We start from the raw sequence: 14,343 nt of genomic DNA, 5'->3' as shown, positions 1-14,343 counted from the left end.
TCAAAAACTCTCACAACATTTGTGTTTGCTTATTATTTGTCTTCCGAGTCTGTTTTTCCAAGAACACAGCTTTGCAAAACTCTTTGGCAGCTAACTCTGAAATGTAGATGTCAGACCATCCTTGAAAGCAAGAACACTTGGACAGACAGCACTTGCTCTCAGCTGCATTGCCTTGCAAAAATATAAATAAGAAGAAAGGAGATGATATCTATTGACCTATCTCATAAAAGTTTTAAATTCAGGTTTAACTTTCATAGCAATCTGAAATTAAATGGTGGCTTTCTGGATGCCAAGCAGTCAATCCTAAAACAGTGGCATGCTTTGGATAGGTAATGGGCTCAAAATGCAAAACTACCGATACGGTCATTTAAGAAATTAATTTAAGATAAGACATTTTAAACATATATTACTGTATGTATACTTTCTATGATTTTGCAGTCCCCACTCTGACCTCCTAATCATACAGCTCAGAAAGGATGAGTGAGTAAAGCCTCTGCACAATGAGGCATATGCACACAAGGAATGTAGATCCTCCACTCTGTCCTCATTAGAAAACATACGCACAAGACAAGTTAAATGCTGTTGTCTGTCTCCCAGCCTGAGACTATAAAGGAGGGTGCAAGACTCCTTGTATCAGACTCGTTTTATGAATGCAGTGTTTGTCAGATTCAGTAGTTTTATATCGCCTATGGGAAACATAACGTGCGGAGCTTTTAGGCCCCCATAAATCACTGGGTTTTGATAGAGCGAGTTAGCATGACATGGTACAGGCCAATAACACCGCTGGTCTGCTGTTGGTCACATTTCACCCTTCGCACACGACAGGGAAGGGAGTAAAGTAGCCATTCCTCTCTGCTTCCCCTCTGTCTCTCACATACGCACACACACACAGACACACAACCACACTTTCCCTCCACTTTTTGGTTTGTAAACTTCCTGCCGTAACTCACCGCCAAGCCGTTAAAACTGCCAGCTCTGTTTTCAAGCCACCCTCCCATGGCAGCCATTAATTCTGCAACAGCATCGTAATGGGCTAACAAGTCAATCACACATGCCTCCATTGCTTTACACTGTGTCACCTTAATGACATGTTCGTCAAAATCTGTCACCAGTGGAGTGCTGCTGGATTCCTTCAGACAGCATGGTGGCAGTTTGTGTGTGTGTGTGTGAGAGAGTTTGTCTGCGTGTGTGCATGTGTGTGTGTGTGCCCACTGCTTGCAAGAAGAGTCTGCTTCTCTCTCTGCCCATGGTGGCTGTGCCAGCTTAACATAACTGTGTGTGCAACATAGGAATAAATGAGAGGTATGGATGCACAATAATGACGGGGTGGTCGAGGAGGTGAGGGCTTGGTCGGCGCAGGATTGTTTCCATTTGACTTGCTCTTTTAGGAGGTCATCCCCATCAGGGGTTCAGCCTCCCTTGGTCTTGTCGTCATTACTGCTGGAGGAGGCCGGGGTTAATGAAGGAGAGACCCCGGTAAAAACAAGCTGCCTTTTAATCAGAGGCCTGATGGGCTGCTCGGAGTACTGGGCCGAAGGTGACCTTAACCCCGGACTCAGTCTCAGTCGCTACGTGGTGGCCGTGCATGGCATTTGTGTGTCTGTCTACATGTTTGGCTGCCTTTCAGTTGGCATGCTTGGAAACCTGTGCTTTCATTTTATTTTATGTTTGATGGGATTATAGTGAGCAATGCCCTTTTATTATAAAGTATGTTCAAGATTACAAATATAAAAAGAGCTTAGGTTGGAAGGTATGCAAAGAAAAATAAGAGAAATAACTGTAATATAAATTATTATAAAAAGGATCACAGCAATTGTTAACAGTCATTATAGTGGCAGTGCCTCGACGTTTACCACATTGCACCATGAGTAAACCAAACAAGCTCTTGCGTAATATTTTCCTGCTTCTAATACATTATGAAATACTGTTAGTAATCCAGCATTGTCCTCCACAGTACAACCCCTCTCCTAATAGATCAGTAACCATCCTATGTGTGTAAAAACAAATGCATGCAGACGTACAAGTAGTTGAAAGTAGGCTGTATTTGTTAACAGGGTGGCGTCTGACTATTCAGCTGTTCGCTGGCTCGCAGCTTTCTGCCTCTGCCTCGCGTATCTGGCTGCTCTCCCCCAGATCCTGGCGAGTAAAAGCCCTGTCCGTACATAAAAGACTACATTTTAAATAGCTTTTGTCATTAATGCTTTATTAATTGCCTGGGGCGACGCTAGCCGATGCAGGGTGTGCTGGAAATGTATGACACTTTGAGGTCAGTGCGTATTCCTGCTGCGTGTTATGCAGTGGGCAAAATGGAGGCGAATCAGCAGGGTTCAGCGTTTTCGGTGACTGCTCGGTGGATTTGCGGAGGGGAGGGCTTTGTCTTTCTCTCAGACACAGCCTTTGTTCAAACTCATGAGTGCTTTCATGCACAGATACAAGATCAGTCTACCTCTGAGATAGTTTGTTTTCTGCATGAAATAAATCAAATGTGCATTTCTAAGTGCTTAGGGTATTCCTGTACACTCTGGGTCTTTTTGATTCGCTGTTTGGATGAGGCATTTATAATTAATGGTATATATTTTTGCAGTAGCGTTGAAACACATTGGCTGAGGAGGGGAGCAGAGAGAGGCTTTGTATGGTTATATTGCCAATTATATCTACTGTATAGTTGCAATTTTGCTGGTAGATATGTTGTGCAATATTTACTATCATTGTCCTCTGAATTAGATACCCACAGGTCCATAACACCAGCGTGAAGAAGGTGTCTGACAAGGAAATATATAGATAATAATCACATGTTTAACTTCCACTTGTTTAAAGGCACAATTCTCTATCCCTGTGTATCCGTATAAATGTAAACCATGGATTGTACTATTTGCTTTTCTTGTGATAACTCACCTTTACATCTGAGGTGTCCCTCTGGCAGTTTCTCCAGGAGCGGGCGACGGCTGAATAGGTGCGGTCAGGGTGGTCGAATTTGTTGTTATTGGCACTGAGGAGGAACGTGGTGAAGGGCTCCTACAGAGAAAGCAAATCAGACATCACAAAGATCAAAGATCTCTACCCAAATCTAAAGTCATCATCATCATCATCTTTTCCACCCTCTTGATCTGCGTTTCAATTGCAACCATCATAATCAAAATAATGAAAATCTCAGTACTGTTTTGAATTTACTGGATCACCATGCATCTTATTAAAATGCACGTGAATATTCTGAATTATTTGCATTATTTCACTGTTATTCTTTTCTGCAGCAGATTAGGGCATCTCTGCAGAGATCAGTCATTCATTGTATCCAAGCCTGGGGGAGAATTAATTAGCGTTCTTCCTGCGTACAGTAAGCCATAATGATAATTGGCTCAAATTTGGTTTTCTCAGCCTGCGATGGCGACCATGGCCGGTTGTAGCGGATGGATCACTCACCAGAGGAAGAAAGGGATTGTGGGAACAAACCCACAGAGGCCAATCTAGCTGCTGTCAAGGGAGCTCCCTCAGTTCATCAGCCCTTTTCCTACTAATGATGGGGGAGGAGGAGAAATACAGTACAAACTCCCCGTAAAGCTCGTTCAAATTAATAAGCCGACTTCAAAATCAAATGTTCACCGACTCAAAGGAGCCGTGCAGGTCTGTTTTGCGGGGAACAGATTGGGGAGAGAGTGCGTGTGCCTCCTTCTTCTCTTGCAGAGTAAATGAGGACAGTGCTCAGTAACCTTGATGGACATGTCTCCAGCGCTCACTGGGTTGCCTGAAACACATAAACCTGTCACAGCAGCCTCTGTAAATCATTACCCAGCCACTCTTTATTTAGTTCACATATGCCGGTTTACTGGCCTGTGAAATGTGTTTTCTGAGCGCCATTGGTCCAACTCAGGCCCAATCAAATTGAGATGTCGAGCTGTTTCCTGTGCAGAAGCCGACAGACCTCAAAGTAACAGCATCATCAAGTCTGACAAGTGACAATCAACTAATGCAGACTCAAAAATGAAAAGCTGTCTGAAGATGTGGGTTCGGCTTCATTCCTATTCAGATGCCTGACTAATGTGGGGATTTTGAACACGGTACAATAATGAGTGTGAAGGTGGTTGAACGAGTGATTTGACTCACTATTCTGACAAGCCAGTGCAGGGTGGAGGCAGCTGTGGAGTAGTGGAAGTTGTAATGACAAGGTGGCGTCTGGTCGTCTTCCCAAGTCTCGTAACGTTCAGCGTAGAAAGCTGCACGCTTCGGATTCAGAGCACCAACAGGCTGCAAAGAAAATATGGAAATAAGAGGTTCAGTTTTGAGAAATAAGTCATTTGCTCCTTATTTGCCCGTGTAAGAAGTAAAACAAAAGTTTTTCCCCTCAAAGCAACCCTGAAGAAATTGTACAAGTTTCCTATTGTAAACATGTGTAAGTCAACTTCAACTTTATATACACTTAGGATTGTACAAATTTCATATTTTAATTGACTTTCAAGCTTGACAACATTCACTGTTGTATTTGTTTTCTATAGTATATACAAAACCGTGTTTGATGAAATTTATTGTAAATTAAATTTATCCCCTCTTCCTTTGTTGATGCTTCCTTTCTTTAGAGTTTCTGACATCCACATGTGGCTAACATTATCCAATAAATAGAAGACATTCTCACTGGTAAAACTCTTATAAGGAACTCTTAATAAGGAAGATAAACCTTCATACAAAGCATGCAGCTCGGGTGCTTTACCATTAAAACAAATAATAAAACAATAAAAGCTAAAACTACAAAACAAAAACACTCTTTAAATATTAAAGCAAAAGCAGAAAGCCAAAATTTACAAATTTAAATTCTTTGTTTATATCTGTATTGATACCTATCATGCCCAATATATTACAACAAACCACAACAACTATAGTACAGCACACTGTCAAAGTGACCAACCCGTTGTTATATTGACATCAAACTGAATAATGAACCTCTATGTATCCTTGAGGGTCATGTTTACATGAAAAACACCTCTGTAGAATTCAATTTGTCTTGACAACCAGTCCCTACTTGAAAATAGATAAAAAGTCAAAATTAGGTCAAATCAAAAATAGTAATAGTAGTGACATAGTAGTAACTCATTTCATGTCAAAGCTAGGCTAAAAGTTCTAGTCACCAATATTCTGGTCTTCAAACTGTTCTGGGTTTGGATCAAAGAAGAAGAAGTATTTGGTTCAGTGAGCAGCAGAAAGTCTGAAGATCTGAGTACTATACCAGGCTCATGTCTTGGCAGCGTATTAACGATATACAAAAGACAAGTCCGTGATTTATAGACAAGTTCAAGGATTTTTAAATCTATGTTATGAGTTACTGTAAGCCAGTGTGAGTGCTTTATTACAGAAGTGATATGAGCTCTTTCCTTTGCTCTTACTACCTTCTCATCACAACCACACAGTCAGATTTAAATTACATTTCTTAGTCCACTAAGATTTCTTTAGTCGTTTATTCTTTTTTTTCCACACTAAATGACTTATTTCCAAGAAACTTAAGAGCACATCTCTGGTAAACACAATATTTAAAGAGGTGCTTTTGTGTAATTCTTTGTGGAGGAACTCAATTTTACAAATCCACAGATTAAATCAACTAAAGGATAACTAAACGTGTTCGTCGACTACAATTTCTTTGGTCGAGGACAGCCCTAATTTTCAGTGACACTTATAATTGCAAGCCAGTTACACCTCTGAAAAATTATAATTGACACTCTGACAAGTTTGGCTTGTAGTCACAAGCCAATGCTTTAATATGTTAAGTAATTAGGGGTAATTTACACTATAAAAAGTATGAAGATACATCTTTGTGTAATCCATTGTTTTTGTTTTTACAGTGCACCATCAGATTTTATAATCTCCCAAAACAAAAAAAGCCTCTTCACTATTAGTAAATCCTTCTATGAAACATCAGGGCTAAACGTTAGCTAGTCTGACTCATATAACATACTTAATTTGACTTCCTTATTGGACAACCACACAAGTCACACTCAAAGCCTCATGCAAGAGGGTTCTGCCTTTTGTTTTTTTTTCTGCATGAACCACCCCTATTTAGAGTCTCAAAATAGAAACTGTTACAGCTAACAGCAGGTCTCATGACCAGTCTTCCATCTAAATCAAATTTTAATGAGCATGCGGCTATATGACAGTCATGACAGGATTATGGGAAATATTCACTCAATAAAATAGATTATTAAAGTGCAGAAAAGCAGCCATATAAAATTCATATTTTTGTGTAGATCATAGCAAGTGATTTTTTCTTGTACGATGATTTGCATGTGTCACCTTTTGGCTGCATGATTGCAATCTGTAATATAGCAGCAGAGTTTTGGCCTGGTGACACAGACCGTTTGCTGCCAATAATGTCATCGTGTAGCGGGTGATGTGATGTGATGGTCCAAATGCATGGCTGCAGTGAAATTAATGAAGACCATGCAGCTACAGTACTTTGATTTACAGTTAAACATATTTTGTTGGGTGCATGGTGTAAATTACTGCTTTCCTATTTCTTGTGCTATGGACAGCACAAGGAACAGGAAAGCATAATTGAGCATAATTAAGATCGACTTGCAAAGTCTTAGAAGCTCCCCATTAGGCTGCATGTGGTGAGGCCGGCAGAGAGGCTGGGGGAGAGTTCAGGCCAGTCAAGGAGCTTTACTCTGGGATTTGTCTGTCAGACCCCATTATTCTCCTGAACCCTAAAAATGTCCTGTTGCGCTGTCTTCTGTCTGAAATTTACAAGGGTACGGTGGCAGGGGTGAGCAGGGTGGCGCGCTGAGGATGGAGGGAGGAGATATGAGCGTCTCCTGCTAAATGTTGTGGATAATCCACGTGGATTAACCCTGGCTGACCTGATTTACACCCAACGCACCCACCGAGCCAAACATGTTACTCAGCACTGCTACTCCCATATGTGTTCAGAGACCTTCTGTGCTACTGGGCACTACTGATGGGAGTTACCATGATCTATGCAATATAGTGCAATATGGCAACATCACAAGATATGGTCTTAAATCACCATATCAGAAAAACTGAATCATGACTGAAAGTTTGAATGTTATACAGTATATGTTAGGAATGCTAAACCAAACCATAAAAAAGAGCCATTTATTGGCGTACAAACCAAACCATGGGCGTATTGAACCGTTGCACCACTACTAAATACAGGCCTGCTAATTATCTGATGAGGTGCCAGAGACATAGAAGAGGCAATTATCTGAACACAGGCCTATTTGATGTCATGTATAAAATCAGTGTTATGGCTTCATATACTATACAAACATCATTTATCTTATTTATTTTTTTTATTTGATGGGGATAGAGCATGTTAATGAACATCTGTATAAAATACAGGATGTAAACATGCAGGAGTTAGCAAGGAGGCAGATTTTTATCCTTAGTCCATAGGCAGGTAACAATATACAGATACAATAGACGACAGATACAAATATACAATACACACAAGTAGAAAAGACAAAATACATTATGCAACATATCAAGTTTAAAGCGATCGCAGTTCTGATTTGCCTTAAGCCATTTTTTTGAGATTGGTCTTAAAAGTGGAATATGTAGGGCACTCCCTTCAGTTCATTCATTACTATCAATCTATTTATATATTTTGGAGTTCAAACAAATTGGAAATAGTTATATTTTTGTTCTCCAAAATGCGCAAAGCAAACCGAACCGAGACCGTCACCCAAAAAAACGCAATACAAACCCAACCGTGGGTTTGTCAGCTAGAATTTATTGCAAAAAAAAAACATTTTTTCTACCATATCATTTTCCTATTTTTAATATGAGAAGTAGAGGGAAAACCCATTTTCTAAAAAAAACCCAGCTTTTGATAATGATAAAAAGTCCCTTATTCGTTGATCTGCAACAACAATTATTGTGAGGATATAAGAAAATAATAGCATCACTATATTTATTCGACATCCATCCAATTATTTCATAGTTAGGCCAAACCTTGGATAGCGTGGTTAATTATTTAACCGCAGCCTCAGTAATAATTTCAATATCATACTGACACCATCACTGGGTTTTTGCCCTTTGGCGGCTGTTTCATTTTCATGTGTTCTTAAGGCAACAAAATGACTCCCATTAAACATACGTTTAGTGGTGAATAAATTGCTTTCTCTGCCTTTTCAATCACCCTGTCCAATATAAGAGCCTCGGAGGCATATTGGCAGTCAATATTAATATACTCAGTACCACTGACTCAGTCACTGAGGGGAGAGGGAGGCTGGTAATGTAATCAATGGCAGCTTTTCCACCTGAAAGCTGCAGCTCAGAGGTCACAAGGAATAAAATAAAAGCCCTCGATTCAAAATTCACTCATTCTAACGTTATTAAAATCACACTATTATTCTTTTGGCTGGGCTCAGCTTGTATGCAACCTCAGTGCGACAGACAGACTCTCTCGGTCATTTTGAAGATTAGTCATATCCATGTGTGGCACGGTGCACATGCCTGAAGCTCTAAGTCAAAATTAAATGGGGCCGTTTTTTTCTGGTTCTTCCTTAGAATTTAATGGCAGTCCACATCAGTGTTAGCACAATTGAATAGACTGAAAGAGAAGTTTATTGAGATCTGCATAGATTTATGGGGTGATAATGGCCTTGCATGTGACGTCTTGGCCCAGCTGGATCGGGGTGCAAGCCACAAGACGTCTCGCACTCTGTAAAACCGCCGCTAGTGGAACTAATGCAGGTTGGAGCTGGATGAAAGATCCAGGTGAGGAAAAGTCAGCGGTGGGTAAAAGTAATGTGTGAAAGAGAGGAATACGTAAACAATTCACATAGAAAGGTATTAGAACCAAAGATTTTGATTTCCAGTGTTATTAAATGTTTTACTTGCCCGTTTAAATATCATTGTACCAGAAGAAGCTGGAAAACAAACTAAACCATAATAGCATAGTCAAGAGAGTGTGATATGAAACATATAATTGTGCTCAAAGGGATATTACAAGCCGACATTACATTTTTTTTGGTGCATGCAAAAAGTACATCTCGACTCTATTTCGCTGCCACCAACCTCTCAACCTTTAAAGTAACCACAAACACGTCTTAAATGAAACACCAAGTTACAGGGAAGGAATCCGAAGACATGTTTACTGACAAGTTATATCCCATTAATTCTGCTATTTGGCGCTACATAAATGAGGGAAAAAATTTTCTCACAGTGTCCCCCCGTCGTTCAGCTGTGTAAGCATAAATATAATAAGACATTTTCTATGTGACTTGTGGAAGTAAGAATGCTTTTATTTTGTTTTTCTAGAATACTTGCGTGGTTGCTGAGATAGGATAATTATACTGACTGCATTGCAAAACTTGGATCAGTTCACCTACATTATTCTTTGTCACAGGTTGCTGTCATCTTAAAGGGAATATGCACCTGGCGGATTGTTGAACGCTGCTCAAATTAGGACTGTTATACCGCAAATATACACCAAACTCAATGAAATGTTAAAAAAAAAGAAAAAGACAACAACAAAATATAGGTAAAGTAAAGTAAAACTAACATAAGGCCAAGTGGCTATTTCCCAGGTAATTAATATAGTTGCATTGATGCAAATAATAAAGCAAATGCAATGTATATTTACATGTAAGGTGCATGTATAGACATATACGGAGAGGCGACAAATTAAGGAAAAAACTAAATGAAAGCAGATGGAAAGCGGAAGTAAACTTCAAGCTGTTCTGGTGGCTTGTGGTCCTGTTTGCATATAAAGTTTGGGTTGTAAACCAAAGTGCTGAGTGTCGGTTAGTAGTGAGCTCATTGTATCCCACCAAAGTCAACATGAGACTAGAGACGACTGTGAGTCTTATGGCTGGTTGTATTGTCTCCTTGTGCAAGGATGAAGAACTGGGAACTTTGTGTCCCAGTTCTTTATCAATATGACTTTGTCATATTATAAATGCACAATGGTTGTGATTGCAGTTCCAATTAAAATATGTGATGGCTATCAACACGCAGTCTCAGCTCAATAATTCGGTGGAATCTTACAATCTTGTATATTAATTGAGATGAACATTTGTCCTAACTGTCACTGTCTTAAATGCACCAAATGTGTCATATAGGGCTGTCAAAGTTAACGCAATAATAACATGTTAATGCAAATTTGTCTTCACGCCACTAATTTCTTTAAAGCATTAATGCAATCTATCTTTGGGAGGTTGTAGCGGGCTCAGTTTCAAGGTCAGAGTGAAAATACTGCTATCATGTAACCTAAGGAATCCATTGGTATCAACCGTGTCATACTAGCTTGTCGCGAAGGAGGTTAAAAAATGCTCAAGCTTAAGTGTGGCGAGGAAAAACTGGCATAGCCATTTTCACATGTGTCCCTTGACCTCTGACCTCAAGATATGTGAATGAAAATGGGTTCTATGGGTACCCACGAGTCTCCCCTTTACAGACATGCCCACTTTATGATAATCACATGCAGTTTGGGGCAAGTCATAGTCAAGTCAGCACACTGACAGCTGTTGTTGCCTGTTGGGCTGCAGATTGCCATGTTATGATTTGAGTTTATTTTTTATGCTAAATGCAGTACCTGTGAGGGTTTCTGGACAATATGTGTCATTGTTTTGTGTTGTTAATTGATTTCCAATAATAAATATATACATACATTTGCATAAAGCAGCATATTTGCCCACTCCCATGTTAATAAGAGTATTAAATACTTGACAAATCTCCCTTTAAGGTACATTTTGAACAGATAAAACATTTGCAATTGATCACGATTAACTATGGACAATCAATTGTACAATGTACAATCATGCGTTTAAATATTTTAATCAAGAATCAGTCGTCTCTAGTCTCATGTTGACTTTGGTGGGATACAATGAGCTCACTACTAACCGACACTAAACACTTTGGTTTACAACCCAATCTTTATATACAAACAGGACCACAAGACCACCAGAACAGCTTTCATTTTCCTTCCGCTTTCCTTCTGCTTTCATTCAGTTTTTTCCTTAATTTGTCGCCCCTCTCTATATGTCTATACACGCACCTTATGTATACATATACATTGAATTTGCTTTATTATTTGCATCAATGCAACTATTAATTACCTGGGAAATGTTTAGCTTTACTTTACCTATATTATGTTGTTTTCTCTTTTTCCATTTCATTGAGTTTGGTGTATGTTATAGATATGGTGTATTCTGTATAGAATGAAATAACACTGTCCAAAAATGAATGTTTATGTATATGCTTTTGTTTTGTCTATGAAAAGACAGCTAAAACTATGAGGAGAATGTATGATTGATTAGCTGTTCAAGGGAAATAAAACCCCATTTATGATAAGATAGCATAAGCACTTCAGTGGTTCTTTAGTACCTTTATTCCTGTCATAGTCACATCTGTTAATAATACCAAATCAGGCTTTGCTTACCTCTATTCAACAAAGAATAATCACCTCCTCCCTTTTCCCTGCAGTGCATATCATACTGATCACAGACATAAGACAATGAAAACAACTGGTTCAGACAGTTCCACACTTGCTCCTATCCGAGTTCATTTCTTGTATACACCTGACCCAGTGAAATACATCAACACAACTAAACAAAGTATGATCAAACTTAGATTTGGCTTCAGATTCAATCAGGATCATTTCTGGTGTTGCATTCCAAATGCAGGAAATGAACGCGTCTGCTGGTGGACGAGTGTGCAGTGAGAGTACCTCCATTCGCTTGGTTATGTCTAAGCTACCTCCCAAAGAGACGCATATTGCATTTTATATTTCAGAAGTAATTACATTACAGTATGTTGCTATGGTGCTCTGTCAGGAGAAGTCACGGTCACTTTTGCTTGCCTCGTCAGAGGCCGGGCTGCATGCAGCTCCAGTCTAATGCAATCACGTTGCTCAAGCTCAAGATAAAGCAGATGTGCTCCCAAACAGCCTGACTGGAGTGGAAGTGAGGGTGACGAATGCTCCACTATGGAAAGAAAAGTGTGGAGGGGGCCTTTACAGCAGCTAAGCTCTGTCTTCAGTGTTTCTGGTGGAGATGCTCAGCTTTCACTGAGTGCCACAGCAGAAGCTTTGAGAAGGAAACGGATTAAAATAGGTTTCTGTATCTCTGCACAGCTCATTCAAAGTATATTTAAAAGAGTAAATCAACATAATCACCATTATTTTAGTCATTTTAAGTAAGGTGAAAATGTAAGTAAACTAGGACTGTCAATCGATTTAAAGATTTAATTGCGATTAATCGCATGATTGTCTATAGTTAATCATGATTAATCGCATATTTTTTATGTGTTCAAAATGTATCTTAAAGGGAGATTTGTCAAGTATTTAATACTCTTATCAACATGGGAGTGGGCAAATATGCTGCCCTATGTAAATGTATGTATATATTTATTATTGGAAATCAATTAACAACACAAAACAATGACAAATATTGTCCAGAAACCCTCACAGGTACTGCATTTAGCATAAAAATATATGCTCAAATCATAACATGGCAAACTGCAGCCCAACAGGCAACAACAGCTGTCAGTGTGTCAGTGTGCTGACTTGACTATGACTTGCCCCAAACTGCATGTAATTACCATGAAGTGGGCATGTCTGTAAAGGGGAGACTTGTGGGTACCCATAGAATCCATTTTCATTCACATATCTTGAGGTCAGAGGTCAAGGGACCCCTTTAAAAATGGCCAGGCAAGTTTTTCCTCGACAACATTTTTTACTTTGGAGCGTCAATTAGCCTCCTTTGTGAGGTGGTATGACATGGTCGATACCAAGTATCTTCACTCTAGCTTTAAAACTGAGCCCGCTACAATTGTAAAATCGCAAGTTGTGTTAATGCGTTAAAGAAATGTGTGGCGTTAATGCAATATCGCGTTAACTTTGACAGCCCGTGTGAAAATGTATGTAAACACTTTAAATGACGTGGGTTGTGAAATGCTCTCGCGTCACATTTGGGTGTTGCTTGCCACTTGAAATGATATTTTACAGTGGATGAAGAAGCACCGTGTTAAACCACATCTGCGTCTTTCTCCTTCTTATGCAAATGTATGAATTCCCTTCACATCGTTTAACAGCAATGAGGAAGTCTCTATCATCCTCTTGTCACTCCATCAAGAAATAATCATTAGAATCTAATGAAACACTTCACTGCATGAATGTGTATGACATCCAAATATGCAGAACTCTGGCCCCCGAGGCAAAGCAGTGCAGTGTTCAATAGCACTGTTCACACCTGACTGAATGCCCAACCAGCAGGTAATTGTAGGTGTGTGAAAACGGTTTGGGAGGATATTATTTGGAAGATCACTACAGAGCTCCAGCGATTTGAACAATGCTGTCCATCAAGTGAAAGTCACCTGTTATTAACAAACAGGTCTCAGGTATGACTCTGCTGTGTGGGAAAGAAAGCCTCCCAGATTGCGCAACACAAGCGTGGGATCATTTCAGAATAATTTAGGAGTATTAATGATGCTTCAGTTCATAGTCTATTATTTAGCTGCAGTTATAAATTAGCTTTATACATTGTATTGACCTGAGAGTAATAATATGACAATTAATCTTCATAATGCTGCAGCTCCCTGAGCTCTGGAGTGAAAGGTGATATTACATGAGCTAATTTGGTATAATTCAACTGCAGAAAAAAAGAGATAAACATACAAATAAAAACAGGAAATTAATTTTAAAAAGGATCAACGTCTGCCGGGCCTTCCATTTTTGGGGGAGACCTTCGTTTGATTTTGGGTATCAAAAAGGATCCCAAGCTGGCAAAATTCCTATTGGACAGGTAAACTAACATTACTGGCAAGCATGTGAAATATATGGTGATATTGTGGTTTTAGCTGAATAATGTTGCTAACATTAATCGACAGGATGCCTGTCAATCACGTTCAGTCTTGTGTGTGTCGCCTCACTGTTTTGACCGACGCTCGCTCACGTCTACGTAGTGCGAGCGCGAGCGCGAGCAAAAGGATGCTGACTGTCGTTGACTTAACGGCCACAGGTGTCACTGTTAACAAGCTATTTCTGATTCTTACATCTAGCCCCTTTAATGTAGTAACCACTACGGCTGGGTATTGAACCACAATGCTTCTTATGAACAGACTGATGTGTATCCAAGTACTTAAAACTGGCATTGAATGCTTTGTTAGATTTGCACTCTTCTTTACTTCGTCTTTAATCAGACAGTTGTTTAAATCATAATTTTGTTTTTATATTATTTAAGCAATGTTCTTATGACTGTTTGTGTAAAAATTGAATATTTGAGGCTTCTTTTGTGAAAAGACAAAGGATTTTGCAGAAAAACATCATATTGGTATTGGTACTGAAACATGGTTATTGTATGAAAACATTTCAAAGGACACCCAGCCTTAGTTACCATA

General features: G+C 39.4%; 1 protein-coding gene across 3 annotated transcripts in view; it reads right to left on the bottom strand.

The window, feature by feature from the left end:
• The window catches only part of LOC141770603 (neurobeachin-like), a 286,789-nt gene that overhangs the window by 28,048 nt on the left and 244,398 nt on the right, over positions 1-14,343 (bottom strand). For all 3 annotated transcript variants that reach the window (XM_074640308.1, XM_074640306.1, XM_074640307.1), the window contains 2 exons: positions 4,102-4,242; positions 2,896-3,015 (listed from right to left, as the gene is read on the bottom strand). In XM_074640308.1, the coding sequence (XP_074496409.1) occupies positions 2,896-3,015; positions 4,102-4,242 (261 nt within the window). The remainder of the gene's footprint in view (positions 1-2,895; positions 3,016-4,101; positions 4,243-14,343) is intronic.

This window comes from Sebastes fasciatus, chromosome 7 (genome assembly GCF_043250625.1).
Source record: "Sebastes fasciatus isolate fSebFas1 chromosome 7, fSebFas1.pri, whole genome shotgun sequence".
Taxonomy (NCBI): domain Eukaryota; kingdom Metazoa; phylum Chordata; class Actinopteri; order Perciformes; family Sebastidae; genus Sebastes; species Sebastes fasciatus.
Note: the sequence above shows the minus strand (reverse complement) of the source record. Positions and strands in the feature narration are given on the sequence as shown.